The 21,946-nt window shown below is 40.5% G+C and overlaps 1 protein-coding gene across 1 annotated transcript; it reads right to left on the reverse strand.

The window, feature by feature from the left end:
- Positions 1-1,671: 1,671 nt before the first annotated feature.
- On the reverse strand, positions 1,672-21,608 carry lim2.1 (lens intrinsic membrane protein 2.1). Its single transcript, XM_043676821.2, has 5 exons — positions 21,481-21,608; positions 17,315-17,509; positions 13,142-13,291; positions 12,896-13,030; positions 1,672-3,994 (listed from the first exon to the last, which is right to left on the reverse strand). The coding sequence occupies exons 2-5, from the start codon at positions 17,487-17,489 to the stop codon at positions 3,933-3,935; spliced, it is 522 nt and encodes a 173-aa protein (XP_043532756.1). The 5' UTR covers positions 17,490-17,509; positions 21,481-21,608; the 3' UTR covers positions 1,672-3,932.
- Between the last annotated feature and the right edge of the window lie 338 nt (positions 21,609-21,946).

Below are 21,946 nucleotides of genomic sequence, written 5' to 3' on the forward strand. Positions count from 1 at the left end.
TTCAGTTTTATGGTCTGATCCTTTGCAAATACAAGTAGGATAGCAGACTGAATGAGATTGGGGACTACAGGTAGGTTTTGACACATGGCTATTTATGTGATGGACAAGGAGTGTATTTGCCATGTAGGCTGCTGGGGTGTGGTGCAGCTAGTGTTGAGTTGTCTTCTTGACTCTGTATGTGTGTGTTCCTCAGAATGAGGATAACTTTTGTTCATGAGCAGTTATGCTGCCACAACCACATGGTTATGAGTGACTTGCTCTTACTAGAAGAAAGTGAGGACTGTAGATGCTGTAGATCAGAATCAAAAACTGTGGCACTGGAAAACCAAAGCTGGTCAGGCAGCATCCGAGGAGCAGAAGAGTCAATATTTTGAGCATAAGCTCTTCATCAGGAATGTGGGTTCACATTCTTGATAAAGAGCTTATGCTCAAAACGACACCTCTCTTACTCTTACTGCCTGACATAGGCTTCATGGAAAGATTTGCAGATTAATACTCAAAGGCTTGGCCCCATTATGATATAGCGGCTTCTCCAGTAACAGTTTATCCTAAGTTTTCTTGACACTTTGAAAACACTAAGTCAGATTTTAAGGCACTTGACCTTCTGTCAATTCTTACTAATAAGAACAAGATGGTGTGTAAGGAGAACCTTTATGGAACAGGATTCCATCTCTTGTTCCCTCTAGCTGTAAATTTCCACTTCAAACACTCTCTTTCCTTCTTGAGTTGAATTCCAAATACAGCTCATGTTGTATTGCATTGTAATAGCACAATGATTGTGTTAGAGGGTGCTCCATTCCAGTTGGTGCAGTCAATTTGGAATGTTGACCTGTATGAGAATGCTAAATAAGCAAGGAATAACCATGAAATCTAATATTGAAGCAAGAATTAAATGTGTTTTTGTAATCATCCTTACACATTTATATCGTATTAGTCTATGTGTATTTGTTAGCAGTGAGCTAAGAATGAATAGTTGTTTTGTTCATAATATTCTGCGTTATTAGTTGTCATGATTTGGAGATGCCGGTGTTGGACTGGGGTGTACAAAGTTAAAAATCACACAACACCAGGTTATAGTCCAACAGGTTTAGTTGGAGCATCACTCCGAAAGCTAGTGTGCTTCCAATTAAATCTGTTGGACTATAACCTGGTGTTGTGTGGTTTTTAGCGTTATTAGTTGTTATTGTTACCATTCTTTGCTGATTTCCCTGACATTAACAGTGAATGTGAAAATTATAGAACAAGCGTCTATTCAAAACGAATCCCATGGATGCTGGTTACTCAATATAAAGGAAAGGCAGGCTGACAATTCCAAATAGTGACCTGTGTTATCTTCAGAATCTCTTAGATTCGCCTTTCATCAATTTATTGGAAAAATAGCTTGGGATTTATACTTGTGTATAGCTTTTCAGAAAAGATGCATTCTTAATTTCCTTTCAAATGTATCAACTTGACTAATTCTATTCATTTGATAAAGCCCTATCATGTCAGAACAGCCATATAACTATCAATGGATGAAGTTCAGAGTATTTGAATCTGACAGCAGTTTCAAAAATTGAGCTGAACATAATTTAACCATTATTTTCTGTAACTACATTAATCCTACCACAGTTTACACTATCGTTAGGTCAGTAATTACACTACATGTGTTAAAAATCAATAAAATGTAAATCATTGTAAGCACAGTAGTACATTTATTTGTAAGCAGCACAATATATTAGCATGAGCTGACCATCACTTCATAACAGGAGATCGCTCAGCGTTTATGATGGCAGATATGTTTTAAACAATTACTGCACAGAGTATATTGAAAGACAAATCTGCATTCAATGTTAAGCTGGTAAAGAAGTTCTCCCTAAGTAGCAGGTTAGCTTTGTTTTCCTCTGCAGTGGTCTGGAACATGTCTGTGATCAGCTTCTTTGGTTTCCTTGATGTACACTGTTGTTGGCCTCAGCATTCTTGCAGTCTTATGTCTCAGTTATGTTGCACCAATATTAGGCACATTTCTGACATCATTGTCAATGGGCAGCCAGTACAATTAAAGCAAATTTAGGAAACAATTTGAATCTGCATTTTTTGTTGTAAAATCAGAGCTCAATCAATTGTTTGGACATAGTAAGATAAATTGCATAACACAAATACATTCACAATAGAAAACAGTGAGGAAATTAATTTTTTGCCCTGAACGTTGACATTTTGATCACAAGGGAACATTTTATGCTTGCATCAGTATTCTGTATTCAAAGGAATTGGGAATTTTCTTTAGGGTGAGTAACTAAGGGTGGTTTAATCCACTGCAATTTTAGTCTGTAAGAGTGAATATTGGGAGCCAAGGTCCCCCAGGATATTAATGTAATGACAATGGCACGGAAACAGTTAAACCTTTTGAAATTCAATGGATGACAGAAACTAAGGAAAATAATTTGGTGCACTGGACATTGTTTTTGAATTAATGTGACATGAAGTAAATTCATATATAATTTGTACTAAAAAGCCTGTAATTTAAGATATAGATTGTAGTTATCTCCATTATTATATCACATTGAAAGTAGCTCAGGTGAACATTGAAGAACATAAGACAGTTGTCTGATTGCTTTGTTGTGTATCATATATCTACAGTAATTATCTAGAGGACATGAGCACATTTCCCAAGAAAGTAGCTTGATAATTTGAATTCAGTTTTGAAAAATCGGATTTAAGACTAAAACGCGGGTATGGATAAAAGCGCCCTGCAGCTGTTGGATTGTTACTAAGACTGACTGGTTCCCTAATTTCATTTGAAAATTAAGTCAGTCACTCATCTATATTTTAAGTAGACGGGTAGGAGGCTGGAAGAACACTGCTAGCCAGACATTATCAGGAGGTAGGGAAGTCGACTTTTCGGGTGGAACCCTTCTTCAGGACTGGGGGTGGGTGCAGGGGGAGCTGCAGATAAATGGGGTGGCAGGGGCAGGGTGGTGAAGTGGGGATAGATGAAGACAGGCAGAGAGTATTGTTGACCAATGGGAGGAATGAATCTAGTAGGTGGCAGGTTGGAGTGGAAGGGAAGGGGAGGGGCTAGGAAGGGAGTTGGGGGGGGTGGGGGGGGAGAGTGATTATTTGAAATTGGAGAACTCAATGCTGAGTCCTCCGGGATGTAGGCAGCCCAGGAGGAAGTTCTGGTGTTGTTCCTCCAATTTGTGATTTGCTGCCTGGCTTGACGTGTTCTTCCAGCCTCCTGCCTGTCGACTTTGGATTCCAACATCTGCAATTATTTTTGTCTCTATTCATCTCTATTTTGGCTGATATGTGACTCCACTCTTGCAGCACTGTGGTTCATGTTTTTCCCCCTTCTGAAGTGACCTAGAATATCATGCATTGTGTCAAATTTCTACACCATGTCCATAGAGCAGCCAGGAATGGGCAATAAATGCCAACCTTGCTAATGTGCCTGCATCCTTTGAATGATTATACATAAATATAAACGTTCACAAAAATGAATTATCAAGACTAAAGTAGAAGGTTATGTTTTCACAATATTAGTAGATGTTCAAGCAACTTTTGTTAGGTGAAACAAAATGAGAGCAATTGTATTAATTTCAATGTTTGCCTACTTCAGCTATATTTAAAAAGTTAGTAAATAGATATATTTTGTGTGAAAGGCATTGAAAACTGGATAACCTTTCCTTGTGGGGAAATTCACACAACATCCTTGAAATTATGGCAGAATATGTTCATGCCTTGTTAAACTTTGAAATGTCAAAAGCTCTAATGAGAAAATCTACAGCCAAGTTCTGAAAACATATCTGGAAGTTATTTTAATTTCTGTCTATATTTCACTAGATAGCATTCTGAGGAGAATGAAAAGAATACCACTTCATAGTATTGGGTCTCCTTGCATCATGATGGTCCAATACATAACTCAGTTTCATGAGATGATTCGATTTTGGATATTAGCGAGAATTTGAGCTTTGTGGGCTCTCATGCATACGATAGGCACACATGTAGAAGATACCTAGGAAAGAAGTGAAGCAATATACTTATGTCTTACCATCAATTCAGTACAACAGAAAGTGTGAATATGAAATGATTTAAAAATAATCCAAAGTGGACTGTCTTCTCTTTCAAGTTTGGTAGTTAGATATATCGCTGTTCTGCCATTCTCACATTCCGATCACTTCACCTGAACTTTCAACATCTTTTCTCCACCAGCAATCTTCGCCACCCACCCACCCAACCCACCCAACTATAGCATAAATGCTGCCCCCTCCACACTTCATTTCAGCTCTGATGAAGAGTCATCGAGACACGGAACATTAGATTACTCTCTGTCCATGGATTCTGCCTGATCTGCCGTGATCTTCATCATTTGCTGTTTTCACTCATGCAATTGTGAAAGAATGATGGTTGTATAATGGTAATATCACTAATAATCCAGAGATCAGAGTAGTGTTCTGAGGCCATGGGTTCAGATCTGCTCAACAGAGCTCATGGTATTAAAGTCTGGAATTGAAAGCTAGTCTCAGTAAAGGTATTCATGAAACATTCACTGCTTGTTATAAATACCCTTTAGGGAAGGAATCTGCAATTCGTATCCTATATGTGTCTCCACTGCCACAGTAGTATGGGTAGATCTTAACTGCCAACTGAAAAGGAGAATGTAATATCTCCCTTCCGCATATAGTCAGCAGAAGGAAATGAGGTGCTCAGCAGCCAACTGATCCCCATAAGTTTCTAATTCAGTATGTGGATGTACCTACTAGAGAAGGTGCAAAACTTGGGAAATAAGGCAGTGCAGGTGACTGAGGTGTCTGTGGGGGAGCATTTTGGGACCAGCGACCATAATTCTATTAGATTTAAAATAATAATGGAAAAGGATAGACCAGATCTAAAAGTTGAAGTTCTAAATTGGAGAAAGGTCAATTTTGACGACATTAGGCAAGAACTGGGCGGCATGGTAGCACAGTGGTTAGCACTGCTGCCTCACAGCGCCAGAGACCCGGGTTCAATTCCCGCCTCAGGCGACTGACTGTGTGGAGTTTGCACGTTCTCCCCGTGTCTTCGTGGGTTTCCTCCGGGTGCTCTGGTTTCCTCCCACAGTCCAAAAATGTGCAGGTTAGGTGAATTGGCCATGCTAAATTGCCCGTAGTGTTAGGTAAGGGGTAAATATAGGGGTATGGGTGGGCTGCGCTTCGGCGGGGCGGTGTGGACTTGTTGGGCTGAAGGGCCTGTTTCCACACTGTAAGTAATCTAATCTAAAACTTTCGAAAACTGATTTGGCGCAGGTGTTCACAGGTAAAGGGACGGCTGGAAAATGGGAAGCTTTCAGAAATGAGATAACGAGAATCCAGAGAAAGTATGTTCCTGTTAGGGTGAAAGGAAAGACTGGTAGATATAGGGAATGCTGGATGACTAAAGAAATTGAGGGTTTGGTTAAGAAAAAGAAGGAAGCATATGTAAGGTATAGACCGGATAGGTCGAGTGAATCCTTAGAGGAGTGTAAGGGAAGTGGGAGTATACTTAAGAGGGAAATCAGGAGGGCAAAAAGGGGACATGAGATAGTTTTGGCAAATAGAATTAAGGAGAATCCAAAGAGTTTTTACAAACACATTGAGGACAAAAGGGTAACTAGGGAGAGAATAGGGCCCCTCAAAGATCAGCAAGGCGGCCTTTGTGTGGAGCCGCAGAAAATGGGGAAGATACTAAATGAGTATTTTGCATCAGTATTTACTGTGGAAAAGGACATGGAAGATATAGACTGTAGGGAAATAGATGGTGACATCTTGCAAAATGTCCATATTACAGAGGAGGAAGTGCTGGATGTCTTGAAAAGGGTAAAGATGGATACATCCCCAGGATCTGATCATGTGTAACCCAGAACTCTGTGGGAAGCTAGAGAAGTGATTGTTGGGCCTCTTGCTGAGATATTTGTATCATCGATAGTCACAGGTGAGGTGCCGGAAGACTGGAGGTTGACAAACGTGGTGCCACTGTTTAAGAAGGGTGGTAAGGACAAGCCAGGGAACTATAGACTGGTGAGCCTGACATCGGTGGTGGGCAAGTTGTTGGAGGGAATCCTGAGGGACAGGGTGTACATGTATTTGGAAAGGCAAGGACTGATTCGGGATAGCCAGCATGGCTTTGTGCATGGGAAATCATGTCTCACAAACTTGATTGAGTTTTTTGAGGAAGTAACAAAGAGGATTGATGAGGGCAGAGTGGTAGATGTGATCTATATGGACTTCAGTAAGGCATTCGACAAGGTTCCCCATGGAAGACTGATTAGCAAGGTTAGATCTCACGGAATACAGGGAGAACTTACCATTTGGATACAGAACTGGGTCAAAGGTAGAAGACAGAGGGTGGTGGTGGAGCGTTGTTTTTCAGACTGGAGGCCTGTGACTAGTGGAGTGCCACAAGGATCGTTGCTGGTTTCCCTACTTTTTGTCATTTACATAAATAATTTGGATGCGATCATAAGAGGTATAGTTAGTAAGTTTGCAGATTACACCAAAATTGGAGGTGTAGTGGACAGGAAGAGGGTTACCTCAGATTATAACAAGATCTTGACCAGATGGGCCAAGGGGCTGAGAAGTGGCAGGTGGAGTTTAATTCAAAACTATCTCATGTCCCCTTTTTGCCCTCCTGATTTCCCTCTTAAGTATACTCCCACTTCCCTTACACTCCTCTAAGGATTCACTCGACCTATCCGGTCTATACCTTACATATGCTTCCTTCTTTTTCTTAACCAAAGCTGATTTGGCGAAGTGCTGCATTTTGGGAAAGCAAATCTTAGCAAGACTTATACACTTAATGGTAAGGTCCTAGGGAGTGTTACCGAACAAAGAGACCTTGGAATGCAGTTTCATAGCTCCTTGCAAGTGGAGTTGCAGGTAGATAGGATAGTTAAAAAGGTGTTTGGTATGCTTTTCTTTATTGGTCAGAGCATTGAGTACAGGAGTTGGGAGGTCATGTTGCGGATGTACATGACATTGGTTAGGCCACTGTTGGAATATTGCGTGCAATTCTGGTCTCCTTCCTATCGGAAAAATGTTGTGAAACTTGAAAAGGTTCAGAAAAGATTTACAAGCATGATGCCACGGTTGGAGGATTTGAGCTAAAGGGAGAGGTTGAACAGGCTGGGGCTGTTTTCCCCGCAGTTGCGGAGGCTGAGGGGTGACCTTATAGAGGTTTACAAAATTATGAGGGGTATGGATAGGGTAAATAGGCAAAGTCTTTTCCCTGGGGTTGGGGAGTCCAAAACTAGAGGGCATAGGTTTAGGGTGAGAGGGGAAAGATATAAAAGAGACCTCAGGGGCAACTTTTTTACGCAGAGGGTGCAATGTGTATGGAATGAGCTGCCAGAGGAAGTGGTGGAGGCTGGTACAATTGCAACATTTAAGAGGCATTTGGATGGGTATATGAATAGGAAGGGTTTGGAGTGATATGGGTCGGGTGCTGGCAGATGGGACTTGGGTTAGGATATCTGGTCAGCATGGATGGGTTGGACTGAAGGGTCTGTTTCCATACTGTACATCTCTATGATTCTATGACTCTCCGTGTCCAATTTATTGACACTTGCCATATCTTTGGCATTTTGATTTGGGGGCCCATGTGACATGGAGAGACCATCAGGCAATCCCCGGAGACCTTTCAGTAGGTTCTGGAAGCTCTCCTTGATGGTCCATGAAGGGGCAACCGTTAAAATGGTAAGCCTCCTCCCAATAACACAGTACGCTGATTCTTCATTCAATGCATGATAATAATCATGGAAGATTCCAATCATGTATGTATTGGAAAAGTCAGGTGAGCGAAGGTAGCCTGGGAGTAGTGTTTGAAGAATGTTTTCAGGATAGTTTCTCAGAACAGCTTGTTCTGGAGCTGCCTAGAGAGTGGGTTGTATGAGACCTAGTATTGAATAATCAGATAAGATTAATTAATAATCTCATAGTGTAGGTGTCTCAAGGTAGCTACAACAACAATATGATTGAACTTTGCATTGGGAGAGAATAGTAGTTGCTGGGCTCTTTTTGAAAAAAAAGTGCAATCATGTGAGCATGAAAGTGGAGTGAGCTGAAGTATATTGCCAAATTAAGTTAAAGGATGGGTCAATAGTGATGGGGAAGATGTTTCCGGGGATATTTCAGAATATGCAGAATAATGCATTCCAATATATGAAAGTTAAATATAGTACAAAAGGGAAAAGCATATAATATATAAAGACAGTTAGCAGGTTAGAAGAAGATTGTATGGAATAGCTAGAAAAGCAATGAATAACAAAAATGAATAAGAAGGGAGAAATTAGAGAATGAGAGAAAGCGAGCCAGAAATATAAGAAAGCCAATAGTAAGCTTTTCTAAAAACATTTATAAGAGAGAAGAATTCACAAAGTGAATGTTGGTCTGATAGAAAGTGAGACTGGAGAATTAATCCTGAAACGTACGGAGATGACAGATGAAGTGAACAGGTATTTTGCACTGCAGAGGATGCAATTAACATCTCAAAAGAGATAAATCAGGGAAGGGAAGGAAGGGTAAAAGTGAGGAAAGTTCCAATTAACAATGAAGTGGTACTGAGTAAATTGTTGGAGCTATGGGCTGACAAAGTGCTGAGGACATTATCCTGATGGACATTATCCCAAGGTCTTAAAAGAAGTGGCTAGTAATAGTTAAGGTGTTGGTTTTAAATTTCCAAAGCCACTTGATTCAGGGACAGTCCCATTAGATCAGAAGATAGCAAATGTAACACCTTTACTGAAGAAGGGCGGGAGGTAAAAGGCAGGAAATTATAAGATAGTTAGCTTAACATTTGTCATAGGCAAGATATTATAAGCTATTGAAGCTATTCTTAAGATGTTATAGCAGGACACTTTGATAAGTTTAATATAATCAAGCAAAGTTAACATAATTTTGTGACAAGGAAATCAGATTTAACCAATTTATTGCATTCTTTAAGGAGGAAACATGCTGTGGCCAAATGGGCACTGGTAGATCTACTGTACTTTGATATTCAGAAGTCACTTCAGAAGGTGTCAGATCAAAGTTTATTGTGGAAAGAAAACTCATGGTGAACAGGGAGCACTTTGACATGCATAGAAGTTTGGCTGGAAGAGAGTAGGTGCAAATGGGTCTTTTTCAGCTAAGTGTCATTAAATGAGTGGTGTACCATAAGGATTAGTGCTGGAACCTCAATAGTTTGTGATTTATGATTTAGATGATGGGCTGAAAGGTAAGTTGTAATGGGGAGGTAAGGAGACTACAACAAAATACAGGTTTGTTATGTAAGTGGGCAAATATGTTGCAAATAGAGTATAATGTGAAAAAATGTTAATTTGTCCATTTTGTAGGAAAAATAAAACTAAAACATATTAGTGAAATTGTGAAAAAATGCAGAAAGTTCACAGTATCCTCGTGCAAGAATTCAGAAGGTGACTTTGTAGGTTCAGCAAGCAATTAAAAAAGTGAATAGAATGTTCTCATTTATCACGAGGGGAATTATATAGGAAAATAAGGAGGTGATGTTTCAATTATCTGGACCAATGAGATTGCATCTGGATTACAGTGTACACAATTAGTCACATTATTTAAGGAAGGATGTAAATGCATTGCAGGCTGTTCAGAGAAAGTCTACTGAACTAATATCTGGAATGAGTGGGTTGTCTTAGAAGAAAAGGTTAGAAAGAATTAACAATTGTTCTGGAGACCTGAAACAGAGATCTTCGAGAGTGTGGCAGAGCAGGATGCTCTGGTTGGAGCTCCTCTGCCCAAATTATTTTTTCTTTTTCCTTTTTTTTCTCCTCTTTGTAGTTTTTTCCTTCCTGCTCTCCCACCCACTCCTCCGCCCAATTTTGATGCCCTGCCTGAACAGTGGAAGCAAGGTAGTCGGGCTGTAATCGGAGCCCGTGTAGGAGCAGAGCAGAGCAAGCAAGCAAGCCCAGTCCAGAGACTGCAGAAGGGTGAGCGGGCTGATTACTGGTGCGGTGGCAAAGGAGGCAGGTCGCTTTCCAATGCAACGGAGCAAGTGGGTCAGTTACCAGTGCAGCGGCAGAGTGAGCAGGTTGATTATTGGTGTTACAGAGTGAGTAGTGCAGCCGATTGCTGGTGCAGCAGTGAAGCAAGCAGGTTGATTACTGGTGCAATGGCAGAGTGAGCGTGCTGATTACCAGTGCAGTGGCAGAGAGAGTGTGCTAATTACCAGTGCAATGGTGGAGTGAGTGTGCCGATTACTGGTGTGACGGAGCGAGCAGGGAGATTACTGGTGCGGTGGCAGAGCGAGTGTGCCAATTACCAGTGCAATGGCAGAGCGAATTGGCTGATGTCCGGTGCAGCAGAGCAGGCTGGCCGATTACTGGCGCAGCAGAGCAAGCTGGCTGATTACCAGTGTGGCAGAGTGAGTGGGACGATTACTGGTGCAGCAGAACGAGGTGGCTGATTACTGGTGCGGTGGCAGAGCAAGCTGGCCGATTACCAGTGTGGCAGAGCAAGTGGGCCAATTACCGGTACAGCAGAGTGAATGGGCAGATTACTGGTGTGACGGCAGAGCAAGCAGCCTGAGGTATAATGGCATCCAAGCAAGTCCTGGACTGAGGGCCACATGAGGCAGCATGGCCTTGTGCCCTGGAACCAGCAGGTACTGACTCATATTGGGGAGGAACTGGAACTTAAGTATTTTATGGTCACTTCTGTTCTCATTCTGGACCTCTAAACTCAGTTCGCATGCTCACCATTTTAAAAATCTCTGTACTAACACATAAAGTATCTGTAACTAGGTACTCTGTAACTAAAATGGTACAGAGAGGCAACATTACAAACTTCTGAGTGCATGTGTCAATAAAGGCTATTTTATTCTGTTCTATTCAATTCTATTCGAGGCTGGACTAATATTCTCTGGAAGTTAGAAGAGTAAAAGGTGACTTGATTGAAACATTTGAAAGTCTCAAGACTACTGACAAGGAAGGTGGGGAGAGTATTCGGGTTAAATATTTCCTTTGATGGGAGACTGTCCAATGAGGGGCCAATGTTTAAAAATTAGGAGTTGCTGTTTAAAATAGAGACAGGCTGAAATTTTTTCTCTTTGAAAGACTGTTTGGGAATCTCTTTTTAAAAAAGAGGAAGAAGCAGAGTCTTTGAATATTTTAAGGGTTGACAGTTTCTTGTGAAACAGGGGGCTGAAAGGTAATCAAGGCTAGGCAGGAATGTGGATTTGAGATTACAATCAAATCAGTCATGATGGTATGATCAATGGAGCAGGCTTGAGAGGCTGAAATGCCTACTCCTACTCCTAAGTTTTGTATATTCATAATGTATCCATAAGTTCCACTGCCTCCTTGATCTATGCACTTACTGATCCCAGCTTCCCCACAGGAATTCGCTGCTTCTCTCTAAGAGCGCATTGCAATTGAAATGCCGTCTCACAAGAGTTGCAGACCCAGCAATGATTGCCCGTAGTGCTACTGAGTCGAGAGTGTGATTCTGGAAAAGCACAGCAGGTCAGGCAGCATCCGAGGAGCAGGAAAATCAGCATTTTGAGCATAAGCCCTGCATCAGGAAATCTCTCACTTCATTCCTGATGAAGGGCTTTTGTCTGAAATGTCAATTTTCCTGCTCCTTGAATGCTGCCTGACCTGTTGTGCTTTTCCAGTGCCACACTCTCAAGTCTAATCTCCAGCATCGGCAGTCCTCATGTTCGCCTAGTAGCGCGACTGATGCTACAGAGCCATCAGGCCTATGGCTGGTGCTGGCAGTAACAATATGATTCTAGTATTTTACCACCCAGCAAAGTGGGCTTTCTCCTGCTTGCAGCCCTGACTTCCAGATAAATGACAAAATTCAATCCAACGAACCTGAAAGTGACCAAGACATTACAAAGCAGCTGCAGTGTTGTGGAAAAAGCCATTGTGTTTGTTAATACCCTTCAGAGAAACATGGAGCTTACAAAACATATCAACACTGCCTGATTTAACCAACATTTGGAGTACTGGAGAAAGTGTGGAGACCGCAAAGTATTCTTGCAAAGGGACTTCTGTTAACAGGAAGGAAGTCAGAGATCTGAACTCAGCTGTGATCATTCCAATCTTTTTTCTGGCTTTTCTTGGTTCTCCTGGTCAATCACAGCCTTCATACCAAATTTTCCAGTTCACGGTCTGTCACATTGAGGAAGGAAATCTTTCACTTCATTTCGGTTTGACTAAGGGAGTGAAGCGGACCTGAACATTTTTGGATTTAACAGATTGGTTAAATCCATACTGATGGATCCATACCAACCTGCTGGTTCAATTTACTAGCTCAGAAAGCAATACATTGCCATATCATGCCTTGTTATCCATCTTTATGTCATTGTTGGTGCCCTACTATTTGACAAAGGAGATATTTTAGGAAGTAGCAAAAAGGAGAGGAAACTTTGGTGATAATGATTTCTTTGTATCTGTTCTTATTTAGAGATCTGATTCTAACAAGCCTTTTTCAAAAAAGTTCACTGTTGAAGCTCTCCCTATATATGTCCAGTGTAGAATTGTGCCATACACGTCAGAAAGTCTTCAGTGTCCATTCTTTGTCAAGTTAACTGATTTCAGCTGGTTGGCATACTTAACCTCAGTGGCTTTGGGAGGTAAGATCTAGCCAGAGCTGCTTCTCCTTTTTTCTGTCTGGTGATATTTTATCTGCATAAACTGTTTGGTCAGATGAAGGGTAGACTTGGCTGTGGTATTCTTTTGCTGGTGAAAGAATATACCACACTCACACTTAGCTCCTACATGAGAAAGAAAGAGCAATAGAATGCAGTTTTAATGTGAAACAATGACCTTAATTCAAGGGTGATTTTGCTTTTGATAATCTATTGTAACACTATTCGCACAGAGAAGGAGAGAAGCTGCACAGATGGTTCAGAAGTTCTTCTCTCACAGAAGATAATGTCTTACCTGCAAAGAAGTTGAGCACCACAGCCACCCATCCAACGATATAAGACCAAGAGAAGCGCCAATGGCCATACCGTTTACCATAATAGTTCACGGTGACAGCTGTGTAAATGGCCATGGCTAGCAACACAAACAAACCTGCCACACAAAAAACAGGAGAGGCATAATGAGGCTAACAGTTAAGACATATTGAAGAAAATTAAATGGTTTCATGGGTCTATGATGCTTGAAATCATTCACAGTACTTACATGAAATAAAGTACAAGACACCTGCAGCGAACGTCTTATCAAATTTGTTGAAAGAAGAGTACTGCATAAATGCCATGATGCCAATAATGATGCCAATGATGCCCGCCAGGAGGGACAAGATCATAAATGCTCGAGTGGCATCCCAGTAAGCTGGAATAAACCAAGAAAGCCAAAGGAAAGTATTAGTTAATTATCATTATGCATCAGAATAAAGTCTGTTTAAATACCATAACCATTAGTGGCAAAAAACTGAAATAAACAAAGGATTTCATTGTCAGTTTACAGACCGGTTATTTACAAACCTATTGAAATGGATGGCTTTTGACCCCTATTAAACTATCAAGTGAATTAATGATAGTTAATGATAATGTTAGAAATTTTACCATGTTAATACAATTGCATGCCTCAACAGTTAGACAGTGCAAGCAAAACACCTCTGATAACACCAGAGCCTGAACATGCTTCAACTATTATAATAAAATGTTGAAAGATGTTGAGTGCAACAAGCAACATTCTCCAGGAAGTGATTGTTTCATCTGGTTATAAACTCTGGAAGGGTCATCAGTCTGAAATTTAACTCTGTTTCTTTTCTCGGAGGCTGCCTGGCTTGCTGAGTATTTCTTGCTTTTTCTGTATTATAATTAATTTGGATAAATAGTAATTTACTGTGATCCATTAGTAGAAATAAATCCACTTAATAATATAAAAAATAAATTAGAAAGGCAAGTAAATTGTTATCCACTAGATGTATATTTGTAAGTTAAGCAGTGAATTTATTGTGCTTTAATTCCTCTATTCTTCTATTATTTGCCAATTAAAACTGTTTCAATCCACAGTAGAATTATTTTATTCTGTTGAACTACAGGCACATATTCACACAATACTGAATGACTCCGATCTTCTGAGAAGTGACAATCATTGTTAGAATGCCGCACTATTTGGAAATTCCCCAGAGATAATGCATCTCAGCATTTCTTCCGGGACCTCCAAAGCTTGTTTTTTTCCAGAAATGTGGAGCACCTTCTCCATCTGGAAACAATGTTTTAGTGGATATACTGCTTGCTGCAGGAATTGGTGCCATATTGTACATCCAAATGTCCAGTTCTTGAATATTAGTGAATAGATGAGTGAATGGGCAGGTGAGTGGGTAAGTTGGTAGGATGGCTGAGGTAGGTAGGAGGGTGTGGTGAGTGGATAGATGGATGAGAAAGATAGATGCTGAAATGGTGTGTGAGGTGAGTGAGGTGGGTTAAGTGGGTTGAGACAGTAGACAGATGAATACATCGGTAAGGTGGTGGGCTGGGTTGGGAAGTTGGCTGTGCAGTCAGGGGGAGTTAATCATGGTGGGAGGTGGAGGTGGAGGTGGAGGTTGAGGTTCAGTAGGTGGAGGAGTAATTATCTCAGGGAGTTACTTAGGATAACAGGGTTGTGTCGGGGTGAGTGTAGTTGGGTAGATGGGGAAAGAATTGACAGGGATTTGTCCATTTGGGTCAACTGGGTAGCAGGCTGATGGGATGGAAGGTGTAATCATAAGGCCACTGTGATTGATCTGGATGTTAATTCTGGAGCTACCAAGGAGTTATACTTGATTATTTTCTGTCTAACATTTCATGGGTAAGTATTCAGATAAAAGTATTGGAACAATCTGAAGTCTCCGACTCTATGTCAGAATTGGAAATGTTTGTAGAGGAGACTTCAGAGCAAGGCCTTAAAGATAATTGAAACTTCCCAGGCAATTCCCACACAGTTTTGCAGACGTCTAATACCCAACTTCAGAAATATGTCCAGTCTAGGAGACCTGAAGATTTGACCCAATAGTCAGACAGTTCTCAGCATTTTAACATAGACTTTTCTTTCAAAGAACATGGACTTCAAGCAAGGCATTCAACAAGGCTTGGCATGGTAGGCTGGTTAGTAAGGTTAAGCACAGCACAACATTTTTTGACCTCTGTTTCTGGCATCTACGGTCCTTACTTTTTCCTGGTTGGTAAGGTTTGATCACGTGAAATCTGAGAGGAGTTAGCCACTTGGATAAAAAATTGTCTTGAAGGTAGGAGACAGAGGGTAGTGGTAGGGGATTGCTTTTCGGACTGGAGGCCTGTGATCAGTGGTGTGACACAAGCTGTGTCCACTGCTTTTTGTCATTTATGTAAATGTTCCCAGTGTGAATATAAGAGACATGGTTAGTTTGCAGATAGTACTAAAATTGGACAGTGAAGCAGGTTACCTCAGAGTACAACGGGACCTTGATCAGATAGGCCAATGGGATGAGAAATAGCAGATGGAGCTTAATTTAGATAAATATGAGCTGTTGTATTTTGACAAGGCAAACCAGGACAGAATTTATATAGTTAAAGATAGGCCCTAAGGAGTGTTGCTAAACAAAGAGACCTAAGGGTGCAGGTACATAGTTCCTTGAAAGTGGAGTTGTAGGTAGACAGGATGGTGAAGAGGCATTGGCACGCTTGTCTTCATTAGACAGTGCAATGACTGTAGTAATTCGGGCATCATGTTGCAGCTGTACAGGACTTTGGTGAGGCCACTTTTAGAATACTGCATTCAATTCTAGCCTCCCTGCTATATGTAACATGTTGTTAAACTTGAAAGAGTTCAGAAAAGATTTACAAGGGTTTTGCTGGGACTGGAGGGCTTGAGCTACAATGAAAGGTTGGAGCTTTTTTACCCTGGAGCATTGGAGGCTGTGATGTGACCTTATAGAGGTTTATAATATCATAAGGAACATGAATAGGTTGAATAACCAAGGTCTTTTTCCCAGGGTAGGTAAGTCCAAAACTAGAGGGCAAAAGTTTAAGGTGAGAGGGGAAAGATTTAAAAGGCACCTGAGAGGTAACTTTTTCATGTAGAGAGTGGTGTGTGTATGGAACAAGCTACCAGAGGAAATATTGGAGGCTGGTACAATGACAACACTTAAAAGTCATCTGAATGAGTGTACGAATAGGAAGGGTTTAGAGGAATATGGGCCAAATGCTGGTAAATGGGACTGAGGCAGATTGGGATGTCTAATTGGCACAGATGAGTTGGACTGAAAGTTCTGGTTCCATGCTGTATAACTCTCTGACTCCCTAACTGATCAAATTCAAAGGCTGAGCTGAAAATCTAAATGATCAGGACTGTACAGATAATTTGAGAGGGAAAAGAGAGAATGAAGTTCAAGAAATGTGAAGTTGGCAAGTCAGTATTTGAACAGGAAAACTGTAATTTCTGATGAAGAGTCAAATGCAAAATATTACCTGACATGTACACACTATGATTTGATTTTGTATCTGTGTAAGTAAGTTGCTGGTTGAACAAAGTGGGGACTGATTGTGATTTTCTGCAAATATCTATGTGTGCAAAATTGGATATTGGGAAATGGATAATAATGTACTTTAAAATATAAATATTGATTTCACTGATTAATGTATTGCAGCATTATATATAAGTTATGAAAAAATACTATGTTTATTGTTCATCTTGATGTCTTACCTTCATATTTTGAAATTGTTCTGTCTCTCCTAATCTTCTTCTTGCATTGCACCTGCTAGACTCCCCTTCTCTCTTTGTAAATCTCACATACTTTCTTTTCTTTCTCTGTGACTATTTGCTTGTCTTCAATTATCTTTTTCTAATGTGTTTTGCATCTCTATATAATTGTTAAATACAATTCAAGTGATGATACCGTGACTGATACAGTGGGCTTGATCGAGCAGGCATATCTCCAGTTCTGTTTGTACGTTCATTTCTGTGTGTTTTCTATCTCTTTTTAAATATGTCTCCTACTCAGTGACTACCTTTGAAACAATTTTAAAGACATAACTCAAGTAGTTATCATCTGTGATCAGCACACCTTGGAGCTGAAACTGGTACATGCTTTGGATGTAGCCTTTATCAACCAGACCAGCAGGAATGCTATAATTATGTTATATTGACTCACAAAACAATCACCTTCTAAAAATGTCCTGTCTGGTTTGAGAAGCTTAAAGTAACCTGAACACAAATTGCCATTCTTTATGTACAAACAAAATCTCAAATATCCATGAGTCGTATTCAATGACCCTTCTACTTCAGCACAAATCCTTGGTAGATTTAAGAAATGCATTTATGGCATTCCTAAGTTAGTGTATTCATTTGCTTTACTATGAACTTATTCTTGTCTGCTTTTGATCTCCTTACCAACGCTGTCAGTGTGCAGATAGCATTTTCCTGGCACACAATATCTCCATAATCCCTGGTGCATAAAACTGCCAGAATGGCGGTATTGCATCCAGTAATCCGTTGCTGTGGAAACAACTAGTAGGATATTGCCCACACCAGCACAGAACAAGCCTCCTCCCATGAAACTGTACATTTTTGTTTTGGAGATGCAACCTATGAGAGGAAGTAGAAAACAAAAGGTACAGTTTGTTATTAACTTTATATATTTTGAGTGATTTCAATTTCCACAAATGTCAGCAAGTTAACTGTGCATGTAGCAAATTCCTTTAGTGTGCCCAATACTTTATTGCAATGAAAAATAGTGTTTCTCTTGGTTTCATAGAATATTATCCACTTTTCCTAACCATTAGAGCTGTGAGCATATCAAGGGTAACCCTTTATGTCCTGATTCCTTTCTGCAACTGTCAAAGTATATGCTGGCTTTGAAATATTGGGGTTTGCCCCCAAATTACCACAAAGTCGAGGGCTGGGGTAATTATTATTGTCAGTATGGGCACATTGTCTGGTATTGAAACCAGGCCTCGGGGGTATTGCTGTCTGGCTACAGAATTGATGAGAGGTGGGTGTTGCATCCTTTTTGGAAAGTGACCCACAGGAATTTAAGTGACCGGGATGGAAATCCCATTACCAGAGACCTACCAGCAAATCTGTCAGCCGCGCACCATAGGAAATGCCACCAGGACCCCAATGTTAACTGAAGGTTATGCATTCAGCTAAGGACAAGAGATTGGATTTCCAAAGATTGCCTTGGTTTCTAATGCCAGGTCCCTCAAGCAAGCACAAAATGTCTTTGAATGAGGGATCCCCATCTCTATCCAGCACAGCCACCTGGTGGTCTTTAAGCAATCCTACTAGGGTTCGCTGTTTGGCCTGGATGCAAGGTGATTGCCCTTCCTGCTGTCAGTTAAATACCAAAAGTGATAGGATATGACTCTTAAATTGCTCATTAACCCCTTCTTTGAACCATCAACCAAAGTGGTTGAGGTGGCCATGGGTACCCGATGGGTCCCAGCTATGCCTGCCCCTTTGTCAGCTACGTTGAAGAGTCCCTCTTCAGTACATACACAGGCATTGTACCCCAACTCTTCTGACGTTATGTCAATGACTGCATCGGTGCAAAGTTCTGTACTCAGGCTCAACTGGAGCAGTTCATTGACTTGCCCAGAACTTCCACCCCGCCCTCAAATTCATTTGGTTCATCTCGGCCACCTCCCTCCCCTTTCTTGACCTCTCCATTTCCATCTCCAGTGACAGTCTCCAGATGGACATTTTCTATAAACCCACAGACACCCATAATTACCTGGACTACACCTCCTCCCACCCAGTATTCTACAAGAACGTCTTCCTGTTCTCCCAATTCTTCCACCTCAACTGCATCTGTTTGGACGAAGAGACATTTCCATTCCAGATGTTCACCTATTTTGAACAACTTTCCTTCCTCTGTTAACCAGATAGCCCTTCACCACACCACCTCCATTCCCCATTCCACTGCTGTAAACATCTCCTCCCTAATGCAATAAAGACAGAATCCCTTTTGTCCCTACCTACCACCCTACTAGTCTCCACATTCAAAACATCATCCTTAAACTTCCGCCAACTCCAATTAGACCCCACCACCAAGAACATCTTCCCCTCCCCACCCCTCTCGGTCTTCTGCAAGGACCGTTCCCTTCACCGGTCCTTGGTGTGTGCCACTTGCCCCCAGTCTCCCTAACCCTCAGGTACCTTGCCCGGAACAGGAAAAGATGCAAAGCCTGCCGGTATACCACCTCCCTCACCTCCACCCAGGGCCCTCAAAGAGTCCTTCCAGGTGATACAGAGGTTCACCTACCTCTCTTCCAACTTAATTTACCGCATCAGGTTCACCTGATGTGGTCTTCTTTACATTGGGGAGACCGAACCTAAATTTAGGGAGTAGTTCGATCAGCATCTCAACGGGGCTTACAGGGGCCGACCAGACCTCCCAGTTACCACCCATTTTACTTCCCCTTCCCACTCCCTTTCTGACATGAACATCCTTGGCCTCCTCCATTGCCACAATGAACCAAGCATAAATTGGAGGAACAACACCTCATCTTCCTCCTGGCAGCCGACAGCCTGGAGGACTCAATATTGAGTTCTCCAATTTCAAATAACCTCCCTTTCCATCCCCAGACTCCTTTCCCAGCTCCTGCCCCTCTCTTCCACTCCTCCCAGCCACCTACCGGATTCCTCCCATTGACCAACCAGGTCGTACCCTCTACCTGTCTTCACCTATCCCCACTTCACCACCCTCCCTCCGTCTGCAACTCCTCCTACACCAACCCCCGGTCCTGAAGAACGGTTACACCTGAAATGTTGACTTCTCCACTTCCTGATGCTGCCTGGCTTGCAGTGTTTTTCCAGCCTCCTGCCTGTCTACTCTGGATTCCAGTATCTGCAGATAATGATTTTGAGAGTGGAAAAGTGTACAGATACTGATGGCAGAGATTGATATGCATATTTTCAATGGCGATGACAACAGTATCCATGTGATATCCTGATCCATTGAACTTTAAGATATAAATATAAATATTGACCTTTGATTAAATAACACTGTGTTTCACAGAGACTTTTTAAAGATGTTGTTGATTTAAAAGCGACTAATATCTTGCAAATACAACATATTTTCATCAATATTTTATGAAATGTATGGATCAGATTCAAAACTCAAAAGCAAATAATTGATTCAAATGATGAAAATATTCTCATCAATATAGTTTCTACCTTATAATCTCATGCTTTAAATAACCTTTGACAGGACATTATCACATAAAATATTACTAAAGATTTACTCTGCAGCTACTGGTAATTGTAAATCGGATTATGGTTTTTATGATTTTGCTGCATTATATGGGCAGAATTGATCTGCTTCTTTTTCACATGGTTTTAAACACATTACTTTAGAACCATTGAACTGTACAAGTGTTATGGCACAGAAAAAAAGCCACTCAATCCAATGTGTCTGTGGTGGCTGAATAAATGAGCTGCCCATTCCGATCCCACTTCCCAGGACCTGGTCCATAGCCTTGCACTTCAGGTGCTAATTTGGGTTCCTTTTAAATGATTTGAGTGTTTCCTCCTCAACCACCAAACCAGACAGCGAGTTATGTTTGGTGGATTGATCTGTAGTATTATAACAACATTCTATTCCTTTATTGCTGTTGGCTATAGAGTTTACAACATAACATGGAAAATCACATCTTTTCAAAAGAAATCAAAGGTGGACATAATACTTTAATGAGCCTCAATGCATATTAAGAAATGACTGACCAATTTGAAAAATGGTCATGGGACGTAAGAAGGTAGTAATATCTATGTTATACCATTCTATAACTTTAAACATAATAAAGTAACCATGAAATTCAGAATAATGACTGAAGTACTACAATCAAAATAACTTTCTTTAAAGTGATATTGTTCCCTTTCATTCCTTTTTCAATCATAGTACAAAATATTTCTGTTAGTTACATAAAAGCGCATAGATATTCGTTTATCGGGGATGGACTGTGAAGGCCAGGAGTTAGGGAATATGCTGAGTTATCTTAAAAACTTTTGTGCAGAAGAAGTTTTAATAATAGGGCAACTGAAACCTAATAAATAAATGGGCTTTCACAGGCTAACCACTAGAGTTGGGCTGATCAGTTTATAAGTCAGTCTTTATAAACTGTGGTGTCGATACAAACTTAGGAATTCATTTCTTCCTGTAGTCCACTGAGTGAAGCAAACTCCAAATAAGACAGAATCTGGACTAAATAAAGGAAAACTATTTATTGTTTAAAATTACTTCTGGAGTTAATAATATGATCAATATAATTGTTCATTTTATTATTCAAATTGCAATTCAAGCTATTCTTGTATGTCTTATACATACCTTGCCTCAGTGCAACATTTGAACTTGCACTATGTGCTGAATATACAAACAGAAAAAAATGCTCCCTTATATTCTTTTCAAATATACCACATTCTCACTTTAAAACAATTCACTTTAACTTAAATGATTGACTGTTAATGTAATTGAAAATTTTTCAAAAACTCTTAAGTAAAAAGAGTTAAAATATTTTTATCTACTAATTTGATGAGAAAATGCATAAAATAACTTGTACCTTTCAAAGTGCTGTTTATGTTGATCCGGTCTCTGAAACAATTCTACAGCAGGCAAGCCATATCTCACAAAATCATAGTGGACAGATTTGCAGTGTTTGGGTCAGCAGAGCTAACTACAAAACGTCAGAAATGTATCACATGAAACCATTGTGTTTCTTACAATGAGTTGCCACAAAAACAGGCGATTAGCAAAAGCTAAGTTTGTGAAGGCAGGAATTTGCTGAATGTACATAGACATTGAGAATCTGAATCACGTGTGTTAAATAAATTGATGATGAGGTAGGTTTCTATTCATTGTCTATTTGCAGATAAAATTGGGTATACACTTTGCAAATAATTCCCTCAGTGTCATTTTATAAAACCTCATTAAAACATTGTAATCAATATGTTTTGTTTAATTACTGAGTTAATGATAGAAAAAAAAACTATCATGGAAGGCCCAAATCCATTCACAGCCAATGAAGG

This window comes from Chiloscyllium plagiosum, unplaced genomic scaffold (assembly GCF_037043375.1).
Source record: "Chiloscyllium plagiosum isolate Xiang-an unplaced genomic scaffold, Cpla_swu_hap1 HiC_scaffold_29, whole genome shotgun sequence".
In the NCBI taxonomy this organism is placed as follows: Eukaryota; Metazoa; Chordata; class Chondrichthyes; order Orectolobiformes; family Hemiscylliidae; genus Chiloscyllium; species Chiloscyllium plagiosum.

Bases quoted from the DNA above. Each gene is read 5' to 3' on its own strand.
- lim2.1 (XM_043676821.2), bottom strand. From the start codon at position 17,489: ATGTACAGTTTCATGGGAGGAGGCTTGTTCTGTGCTGGTGTGGGCAAT. The intron at 13,292-17,314 runs GTAAGGAGATCA...GGTTTATTCCAG, and splicing joins TCTGCACACTGACAGCGTTG to CTTACTGGGATGCCACTCGA. The intron at 13,031-13,141 runs GTAAGTACTGTG...TTTGTGTGGCAG, and splicing joins TGTCTTGTACTTTATTTCAT to GTTTGTTTGTGTTGCTAGCC.